This window comes from Sesamum indicum, linkage group LG7, assembly GCF_026168435.1.
Source record: "Sesamum indicum cultivar Baizhima isolate 11 linkage group LG7, ASM2616843v1, whole genome shotgun sequence".
NCBI classification, from domain to species: Eukaryota; Viridiplantae; Streptophyta; class Magnoliopsida; order Lamiales; family Pedaliaceae; genus Sesamum; species Sesamum indicum.
The window spans coordinates 5718703-5730425 of NC_142663.1; the positions used below are offsets into that span (position 1 = coordinate 5718703).

Genomic DNA, 11723 nt, shown 5'->3' on the forward strand with positions numbered 1-11723 from the left:
TTAATATCCGTTTAACGATGAGCCCACACCATTAGCCTACATTAGGTTTTCACCCAATTTTTATGGTGAACTACCTAAAATATTAAGGGATAGTTACATTCTCCTACCCTAAAGTTTGGTGTAATTACACGTAGAGCTCTTATGGTTTGGAAAAATTACATTTACGTCCGTCAAACAAATAAGACACGCACTAGTCAAAATTCACTGAATTTGCTGATATTAACAACAAATTGAATAAAAATTAATATTTATCCTTGATTAATTTAAAATTCACTTATTCCAGATCAAATTATTTAATTGGACTAAACTACCCTTATAATTATGAAAATATAATTGTGTTCTTCTCTTTCCATGTTTTTCTCTAAAAATTGATGGTTATATTGGCAATTTAGTCAATATATTATTATTACAAGGACTTAAAAAAGCGCAAGTGAGTGTGTGAGAAAAGTGTCATGAACCCATGCGTCTCGGACAAGGAGAAAAGTAGTCAGGTTTTGGCCCACAAAGCTCTAAGTTACCTAAATCCAACTCAAATTAAGCCCATAGCTCTTAAACTGCAAACATTAGTTTTAACAAAATAAAATGGCTTCTCAAATTGATATAACATCTCTTATTACAATACATTTCATACATACATACAATCCCATGTACATGCAATCCCTATGGAAAGTCGCACTGTCTGTACGTGATATTATAATTGTCATTTAATTAGCTCATATTTGATTAGATCTAATTTGGGCTAAATTTTTTTTGAATACTCAATTAATCTGCTGATGTAGAAGTAGTAAAATGATATAGTTATTAGCTCATTGTTTTTTGTGCTCGAATTTTTACCATGCATATATGTATATATGTGGTTGTCAAGAAAATTAGTTTTGATATAATCATGGTATACATGAATCGTCGGAGGGTGTTTTGTCAATATTCAATGAATGAGGTAAATGTGACAAAGTAAGATGAACGCTGATTCAGGCTTTCTGATTATTGGACTTAATGCAATTTATAGCCCATGTGATATTGCAAATCAACAAATTATCCTTATATGATAAAAAATTAAAATTTTTTCATCATTTGTAAGTATAGAAATATATATATATATATATATGTATTAGTATAGATTAGTATTGATAACATAGGGGGATAAATTGATATATTTTAAAAAATACAGAGGGATAAATTGAAATATTTTAAAAAACACGGGTGGGTAAATTGCTAATATTTTTTTTATACGGGATAATTTGCTCATTTTATACGAAGATAAATTGATTCGTTTTAGAAAATACAAGGGGATAAATTGATGCATTTTAAAAAACACAGGTGGGTAAATTGTCTATTTCTTTATACGAAGTAATTTATTTTTTTGTAATATCACAGGATTTGTTTGATTTTTTTTTAAAAGAAAACACACTTAATATAGGTATGAACTAATGAATGTAAAGATGTCAAAAATAGTAGTCAAGATCAATTAATCACCATTTATAACATAGCAAATGCTGTCAAATGTGTTCACCTCCAAAGTTGGCTATTTAAGCAGCTATTGAATTGGCGGAAGGGAGACACACATTGCCAACTTCATTTCATCCTTATTTAGTTACTAAGTCATAGAATGCTCTGTTGGAGTAACTACGTACAGTGGCTTCTCGACGCTCACTGTCCATGATATTTTCTGCCGTTGGGCTTGATCGTTGCTGCTTGCAAATGTGATGTTCATCAGTTTCAAGAAATTGAGAGTCCACTACCTATCCTTAGTACATCTGATCATGCTTCTAGCCCAGACAATGTTCAAGCACCTGAGAAAACTTAAGTCTCCTGATTCTGATGCTTTTTATTTTATTGGATATGGTTATCCTTATCCGACAATACCGATTCAGTCTGTCTCAACAAACCGGTGCAGTCAATCCCAATAGTCCCGTGATTATAGAAACTTGCAGTTGACATACTTAATTTTACAAGCTAATGAGTCCTAGCTTAATTGACATAGTTGAGACTCTAAGGTTGTGAGTACGAACATTACCAACCTATAGGATGTTTCCACTTTAATAGTAGGTGTTGACTATATATAATTATCTAATATATACGAATTGTATATAATTGTCATTGTTGGTGGTAATTATTACACAGTGATATTTTATATTGGTGATTGTAATCGACTTATTTATTAAAAAAAAATTAATTTATTGATTTTATTTAAAAAGAAAAGTTAAATTTATGAGGTTTCGATCATAATTAAATTTAAAAAAAAAAAAAGAAAAAGAAAGGGAGAAAGAACAAAAAAGGTGGACCCTCCATCATGTGAAAGGCTAATATAAATTAGTGATTATCTTATGGGAACTTGGGAAGAATAATATCCCAAATTGACAACCAAAAATTATTGAAAAATATGGTCTAATTTGGTGATTGGTATGAGAGAGGAGATCTGATCTGAAGCAGCAGCAGACCCGTGAAAGGTTTTTAACTTAGCTACGACCCGTGAGTTGTGACTTCTCAATCCCTCCACTTTACTCTCCTCAATCCTGTCGTGATTTTCACCTCCACCTTTATTTGTTTATTTGTTTTCATAAATAACCATTTTTTTAAAATTTGATCAATTATAAATATTTTTTTATTGTTTAAAAAATTAACGACATTCTCTCAATTTTGACTGTTGTTCTTCCAACAACTAACACAATACGTTAGTTTTTGTTAGGTTTTCATTCATTTTTTAGGCGAAATGATCAAAATATTCTTGTGGGCTGTGCATTATAATTTAGCTTGTCTTTAAAATTTGTTTGCGGCTAAGTGGGTAATTAGTTTTATAATTTTTTTAATTTTTCCATCCACTTTGTCCCTATATTTTTTATTTTTTGAAAAAGAAAAAAATATGATAAGAAAAAAGTTAATAGTTTCAGGTCTCCAGATGGTATTGATAATTTTCAAACAATTAAGGTATTTGTAATAATGTCAAATTTCAGAAAACCTAGTTGTAACTAAACATTTTTGTTTAACAAAAAGTTAAGCCTTTATTTTATTTTTTTAAGACAAAGTTTTGATTTATTTGATTTTATTGATATCAAATGCCTTATTCCTCCTTGTTTATTTCTTTCTTATTTTGGAAGATTTTAAAGTCAAGTACATTGTATTTTTTTAAGCGCTAATTAAATAATTATATTAATAATTTAATAAATTAAATTATATATTAATATTCAATCAATCCATCTGCCATCACTATAATTAAGAACGATGACACAAATTACAATAAATTCATTACAGTGAGATAAATACCCACTCATCCAATAAACAAATAAATTAAAAAAAAAAAACACGAAAAAGCTTTTCATCGTGCCAAATATGACTGATGTTGTAATAACTTAAATATATGAAACATCATCTCATTTAAAAATTAAATTGTTAAAAAATATTTAATATTTAATACATCGTTTCATGTGAGTAGTGTTTTGTTTTTATTTAATATTTCTAATATATTCCCTTGAATGCAGACGATGTGATAAATACGAGACTCTTTTATGGTAAATAAGTGGACAGAAATTCGAATTCAAAATTTCTTATTAGGTCTGATTTCTATGCCATGTTAAATGATCATCTAATTGAAAATTTTAAATTGTTATTAAAGAAGAATCATTTAATATTGTGTAAAGTTACAACGAACTCTCCTGAAATTTGACATAACTACAAATACTCCCTTATTGTTTGAAAAGTTACCAATAGTCCTCTGACTTTAATAGCCCTCCAGCAACTATCTCAATTTGTTAGTCTCATTCCATCTATTTTTTGTAGTGAACGGACTAAAATATTATTGTAATTTATAAATTATAGTATTACTTATTTTTAAAAATTATTTAAGTTTTTTTGGACTAAGCAAATAGTTTTCTACAATTTTTATAACTTTTTCCATCCACCTCGTCTATTGTCTTTAGACAAAAATTTAACTTTTCAAAAAAAAAAAAAAATAGTATGATCAAAATTGACAATTTCAAGTCCCTATTTAAGGATTATACAATTCCATTAAACATCAAACACCATTGATAATTGACAACAAGCGAAGGGAGTATTCATAATTATGAAAAATTTTAAGAGTGCCTATTGTAATTATATTAAATATTTCTAGTAATTTATGGATGAATTAATTATTAATTAATATCTTAATATAATAATTTAATTATCGTTCAAATTAAAAAAATTACATAAATAATAATTCCAAGTTAGTAAGCACTCGTGCTTATATATATAAGTGACAAAAGAATTAATCTTTTGATGTGGACAAAATTAATTAAAAAATTGCGATGAAGGGAAAACAAAAAAAGATGGAAGCGTAGGCATAAAACACCCGCGACATAGACATCAACAACATTAATTATCTTATATATATGTCAGCAATCAAATCCAAATCGACAGCTGCAAAAATATGTGTAACAAACTTATAACATAGAATATGCCCGTTATTATTAATTTGCATGCACGTAGACAACATATATAAATCAAACAAAAGTAGATACAAACAACGTCCCTTTATTCATTTTTTGTTCGATTCCGTTAAAAGAGCGTCAATTATATTCAAATTCAAATATTAATCTAATATAACGATAATAGTAGTTATTCTGCTTTAATAGTAGTTATTGATTAAATATTAAGATATTTGATATTGATAATTAGTATATTAATTGTTATAATTGTCAGTGATTGAGACCATGTTATGATTGTAATCAATTTCTAAAAAAAAAAACATATTTTCTTTCATTAATCAATAAAAATATTTGATTTGAATCATAACTATTTCTTAAAAATTCTAGTTTATTTGGACTCAGTTCGGCCAAACTTGAACCACTCATACGGCAAGTGTAATATACTTGTCGTGGAATTAGTGTACAGTTTAGAAAAAATGACCAATTAATTATATTGCAAATGCGATACACTTACTGTGTGATAGATTTAATTTAGCCAAATTTGATCCGAACAAGAATTTTTTCTATTTTTTGGAAAAATTCTATCACCATAATTTCAGCCAAATAAGAAACAAACAAAAACAACACACACACAAACATTCATAACCACATAAAGAATCTCGTTAATGTCTGTGTTTCTTTTCATTGGATTTGGACAAATCCACACACGAGATCTCTCCCGCGCCTTTTCATCATGGTAAGCCGTTCAACTTACAACTAGTTACATTGTACAAAACCAAAAGTAACCAACCATCCGTGAACATCAGCAGAGCACGTTTGATTCGCGTCGAGGGTCGAGGTCGTCGATGATCTGAAATTGATCTAACAATAATTTGGTATAATTAAAATTTAGGACTAAAAATTTTATAAATTCTCTATATTTAAATTTATCCAAATAAATATACCCATGAATGTTATAACTTCATAGTTAAGATTGAGGTCTCATGAAGTATGAACAAGTTCGAGTTCATAATTTCAAGTTTTACGAATATACGAGTATTTATCTCATTTTATGCGAGTTTAATTTATTAATACAATAATATAATTATATAATTACCATTTGAAAAAAAAATATAAAAAAAAAAACTTTATATTAAGAAGTCAGAATCTGTAATTTTAAATACACGAGAATTTCGTCAACAAAGACAAAAGTAAACTACAAGGCTTGTTCCTGGGAAATGGAAATTCTTGATTGTTGGAAGAAGTTGAGGGGGCCATTTTATTGAACATGTCGGAATCAATGTGATCGAAGACGACTGTTTCTCGTGTCTGAAACTGAAGTCTGCCTTTTAGATTACAACTGGCTTAGGAAAATGACCTGACCAACTTACCTGCAATTTGTCACTCACACTAATTATGGCACTTAAACTACCCACAAATTTTAATGGAGAGAAATATAAAGATAAATATATTTATTTATTTTGTTGAAAATATTTAGAATGTTTATTATGTTACTGAGAGACGGAGAAAGATAAAGTAAAATGTCCTAAATTGTGTTTTTATTTATTTTTCAACAAAAACTTGGTAAAAAAATTATTTATAAATGGGTAGAAGGTCAGCCAAATCCCCCGTTTAAGTATAGGTGGGGCTTACACACACACACACACATATATATAAATATATATAATACACTTATAATACAAATTAGGCCATACGTTGGTACTTAGATATATGTAAAAACTGATCTCGCCTATTGAATTCATTGTTTTATCCGTCTTTTCTTTTTGAAAATTACAATAAGCTCCACTGAAATTTGGCATAATTACAAATACCCACTAGTTGTTTGAGAAAAAAATTTATATACTCCCTGATGTTTTATGAAATTATATAATCTTTGGATGGAGGTATAGAATTATCAACTTTACCCTTACTTTTTTTTTATTAAAAAAAAGAAAAAATAGACTAGATGGATGGAAAAAATTATAAAACAAAAGTATCACTTAGTCCATAAAAAACTTCAGAAAAAGAAAATATACAATGATATTTTGGTCAATTTACCATAAAAAATTAATGAAAGTCTAACAGGGACTAACAGATTGATCTAACTGTTAGACCGTTATTAAAATGAGAAGTTATAAGTAATTTCTCGAACAAAGATGGAGTATTTGTAATTATGTCAAACTTTAGTTGAGCATTTATAATTTACTTTTTTTTTTTTTTTTGCAATTATTTGTATGTAACATTTAGATGCAAAATTAAAGATTTATTTTGTAAAAAAATGCAGAATAATGTGGCCTTTTAAGTGTGTAGAAAGAAATAAAAGAAAGTTGCATAAAATTGTGTACACCAAAAAATAGAAAAAAATATAATTTAGCCCCTGTGATATTGTAAATGTGCAAATTATTTTTTATAAAAGAATTAGCAATTTGCTCCTCTATATTTTTTAAAATTAAGCAATTTACCCCCTAGATAAGGGGTAAATTGGTTTATTTTAAAAAATCCAAGAACAAATTACTAATTTTTTTAAAGGTGGTAATTTTCTCATTTACAATATGATTGAGGATAAATTACATGAAACCCCTAAAAAATACCAATATTTCTTTTACCCTAATTCTGAAAACAAAAATGGGTAGGAAGCAGTTGTCAAGATCAAGAGATAAAGTTGAGCATCCCCGACGCCGCGCTTGGTAAATAGCTTTTTTATATCTCAAAAACAAGATATCGCGTTTCCGAACATATAAAAGTTGCTACACCACCTTGCCATCTCAAATATGCTAATTTTAACACTATTATACCCTGAATACAAATAAATAATAGTTTCATCACATCATTACCTACATTATTTATTTATTTATTTATTTGATTTGGGTTGTAGGTGGTTAGTCAACTCACATCCTCTAAATGGTAGTGGACCTGAGAAAAGAGAGCAGATCATTAGACTCGCTGGGTGGTCCTCATCTAAAACCCTCTAATACTTAAGTTAATAATGTATTCGAGATTGGATAGATAATAGAAATGCGATTGAAGTAATCTAAAGTGAGTTATGGGTGCAATAAAACGTCTTACTATAAATGAACCATACATAGAGTATTGTAGTGCCTAGGTGGGTCCACTTACATGCTTGAGAGGTCCACTCATATTCTACCACGTGTTGTCGTTCTAGCCCATTGACGTCATATAAATCAATGGTCTACAAGTGCGGATCTTCAGGGTCGGATTGTGGACCTGGTTCGTGATTCGGACCCGACCCCAACTGTCAAAGTAAGCGACTTCTCCGGGTCGGGTTGTGGATCCAAGTCGCGACCCAACCCGATATTCTGACCTGCGGATCTTGGATTCTCCTGGTATTCTTGTAATATTGGTTTATCTCGAGGGCATTTCGACTTTTTACATGGTTGTTCTCTTAATCCCCCATCATTACTCCCTCAATTCTTCTTAGTGTATGAATGTATACTACGAGAATTTGAACAGTCATTTATTTTCAACCATTGGATTTGTCAGAGTCCTCTGCATCATGCCATCCGCTTTGCCACATCTTTTCATGATCCACCGCCTATATATATACGTGGGCCATTTGACTTATACTTCATTTCACTCTTACAAGCTGCTTTCATAGCCGCGATCTGCTTTCAAATATCCTTTCGCCAGGTGCCCTTTGCGATCTCCTTTTTAATTCTTATTACATCATGGCTGTAAAATTTATATGAAATGTATTGTAATTAAGTATCCGCAACGACTTTTTATTTATAATTATGATAATTAATCATAGTAAAAAGTCATATTTCCTCTGGTGTGGCTTATATATCTTAAACAAAATATTCTTTTATAACAGAAAACAGAATATTTATATATATATATATAAGAAAGCTGATTATTTCACTTGTGCATGTTACATATATAAAATATTTTTGAAATATACATATAACATAAATTTTATAATATATATAAATATATATACACACACACAATAAAGTACAGTATCCTGATGTGAACTGTATGAATAAAAATACGAGCTGAGTGAGCCAAATGTATAAATAAGGAAAAAAGATAGAAAAACTCCAAATAATTTATTGGTACGTGTGGCCAAGTGTGTCAAAAATTTTATACATCTCGCAATTGACCAGTCCAAAACAAAAAACATTAAAATATTTACGTAAATTTGATGTTTTAAATAATTAAACCTAATAAAACATTAATAATGAATTCTTACATTAAAGCCGTATTACTACATTTATTTCGATTTCAGTTTCAAACCTTAATTTTTGTTTTCGGGCATTAAACGAATTAAATTTTTAATTTTAAATCTTGTTACATATTTTATTTCAAATCTATCCTTAAATGAAATTAATGATGTAATTTTTGTACTTATGTATATTTTAATTAAAATAAAAGAATGCAACAAAATTTAAATTAGAAAACCGAATTTTCTGAGCAGATGTTCAATACAAAATCGGGAAACACTTGTAATTAGAAAAAAATAATTCTTACAACTTGATTCAGGACAACGTAAAGACAAATCCTTTATTCCCTACCTCTGCAATTTTTATATTATAATAATTGATAGGTAAAAAATTAAAATATATGTAATGCTTGAGAAAAATCTTGTCCAAAGCAGACTCGGTCGAGTTAAATCAATCATACAGTAAATGTGATATACTTAGTATGTGATTGATTATTTACCTTAAACTATATAGCAATCACATAACTAGTATATTACATTTACTATATAATTAGTTTAGCGCCGACCAAACCTGATCTAAATTAGTATTTTCCGATAATATTCTTATGTATAATATCAATCCTTTGTATACGAATCATGTGATATCTACAAAAGACCTAAAGCAAAACACATGTAGGTCAAAATCCAAATCATTCACCGGATCTGGACCCAAATACCCTCACTTGGAATATCTTGATGAACCACAAAGACAAGGTAGTATCCTGCTGGTGCAAGATTGCCCGACCCGGGTGTCCCGACCCGAACTTGGTATGTGGATTTTCCCACTGCTGTCACGTCCCCGTGGCTGAGAACCAATAGCCTTTGGTTCATCGAAAATGAGTGGGTATTAAATGATGGGGCAACCATCGTTACCATGACAGATGTGCTATTTAGCCTACCCGGAGGAATCGTGAACCGAATCGGTAGTTGTTGCCCGTACCTGATTTCAGATTGTGAAACGGGTGAAATAATCTTGGGTCGGAGGTACGAGAGTTTCGGATCCAAATACCGTGGAGAAAATGCTTGTAGAGTTAAATCTGTCGGGAATAGAACTCCTGTGAAGTTGTAGTAAGTATGAGGATTGCTCCCGCCTACAAGAACCCGACCGTCACGAAGTAACACTGCTGTCGAGTGGTACATACGAGGTGTGGAACTCGGATTCTGCACCTCGAATCTTGATCCTATCGGGTTGTCGGGTCTGTAGATGACCGGAGCCAGAACTGGGCTCCGACCCAATTCCCATCCAGCAGTGCCCGAGCCTGCCCCGTTGATTATCAAGACTTCACCATTTGGTAGCAACAACATGTCACTCATGACCCGACCCATGGGCATTGTCTCCATGACCCACTGAGGATTCAAGTCGTTTATTCGGATCCTCCCGCATGTGTTGAGGGCCCCCACAAAATCACCATTATTCGCTCTAACATAAGCACCTTTTGGCGCTCCACCACACACCAGAACTTCAGTTTCAGCATTGTTCTTCAGTGGAAGCAAAACTGCAGAGCCCGTGCTCGGGTAACTCCGTGGATCCCCACCCGGCATCGTCGGGTACGTTCTGACCACCGACCCGTTTAAGTAATTGAACAATATAGCTCGATTGTTGGCGAAAATGAATAGATTTCCATCCCCATTCAGAAAAACAAACGGGTATAAGTTGTTCTCTATCCTCGGATCATTGGTCTGAACAAGAAACGGCAGATTATACGACCCATCAGCCGATGACGTCTTCGGGTAGAACTCATAATTGAACTGCCGCCGTCCACCGACAACAATCTGCCTTCCGTCCGGCAGAATGTGATTGGTGGCGTACCAACGTCTCTGTGTGAGCCCACGGCTGATTTCTCGCCAGTCGCAAGTGCTATTCCTGCATGGTTCGTAAATTCTGATGGCGTGGTCTCCATCATTGAACCCTCCCGTTTGGACCAGAGTTCCATCCGGCATGACGGCGCCGGAGGAGCACCAGACGTCGGTGAGCACCATGAGTGGGCGGATGGAGTTCGAAGCTACATCGTACTCCACCGAGTGCGCTGTACAGTCGACCGGCAACACCGTGTCGTTAGGGTCCCTACGGCATTTCCCGTCTGGTAAGGATATGTTGGAGGGGCCGAAATCTGTGCGATCAAACATGACAACGCGGTCGGTGTGGAGGAGCTGCATGTGCATTGCTGATATGCCGATGTTGGATAGGAGCAAATCCCACCTGCCATCGGCGGCGCGTGTTAGAATATTCCGGTGTGTCAGGAAGAGAAGTAGGAGGAGGAGGAGATGACGGCGGAGGACGGTGGAAAGAACGAGTGTGTGAGCCATGTTCGGGGTGGGAGATCAGTGGTGAAATGGTAGCAAGGTCGATTGGGGGCTGCTTTAAATTGTTGAGGTTGGGATGCAGAGAGCTATAATGGGCGACCTCCACACGCAAGTAAAACGCGTGGAAATTAAATTTTTGGCGTTTTTTGTAATTTGTGTTTTCTGTTGAAAAAATAATTTCCCTATTTTCATTATATTTTGGTATTTTGGAGATTTTATGGATATTGTGTGTATGGTGGTGGGCAACATGGAAGCCATAACCATCGTCTTTGAGGTTGTGCCTCAAATCTAATATTATATCAAAACATTACATATTTTATATATTTACTTTTTTGTAGTATTATTTTTTAAAAAATCTAAATTTTATTATACACGTGTGACATATATCTATAAAGTAGAATAGAAACTAACATTAATTTGTAATTACATATTTGAATTGATTATGAATGGGAATAAGGTCCTCTCCAATGGCGAAAATTGTAATTTTAGTACTTAAATATGAAGGTGACAATTTTACGAATTCATTTTAGTATTTTTTTTTAATTTTAAAATATTTGCAAACATTAAAGATAAATAATCGAAATTGACTAAAATAATTGAAAAAGTACACCCAAATACATTGGTCATGTGCTCTCCTTCCCTTTTTAGTATATGACTAAAATTGCTGGCCCTTATACTTAATTATGGGACAAATTAAAGTCATAATTTTTCGTTTTCATCAATGTATAAATTTTATTTCAGAGTAAATTACAAGGGACTCTTATGAAATTTATCTTAATTATAAATACCTTTTTGTTATTTAAAAACTACAAACATTCTAA

General features: G+C 32.0%; 1 protein-coding gene across 1 annotated transcript; it reads right to left on the bottom strand.

The window, feature by feature from the left end:
• Positions 1-9157: 9157 nt before the first annotated feature.
• On the bottom strand, positions 9158-10947 carry LOC105166070 (aldehyde oxidase GLOX). The gene has a single exon (XM_011085290.3). It carries the CDS (start codon positions 10903-10905, stop codon positions 9253-9255), a length of 1653 nt encoding a protein of 550 aa, XP_011083592.1. The 5' UTR covers positions 10906-10947; the 3' UTR covers positions 9158-9252.
• Between the last annotated feature and the right edge of the window lie 776 nt (positions 10948-11723).

What these genes read in the sequence shown, in the direction of transcription:
- LOC105166070 (XM_011085290.3), bottom strand. Translation starts at nt 10,905, where the DNA reads ATGGCTCACACACTCGTTCTTTCCACCGTCCTCCGCCGTCATCTCCTC.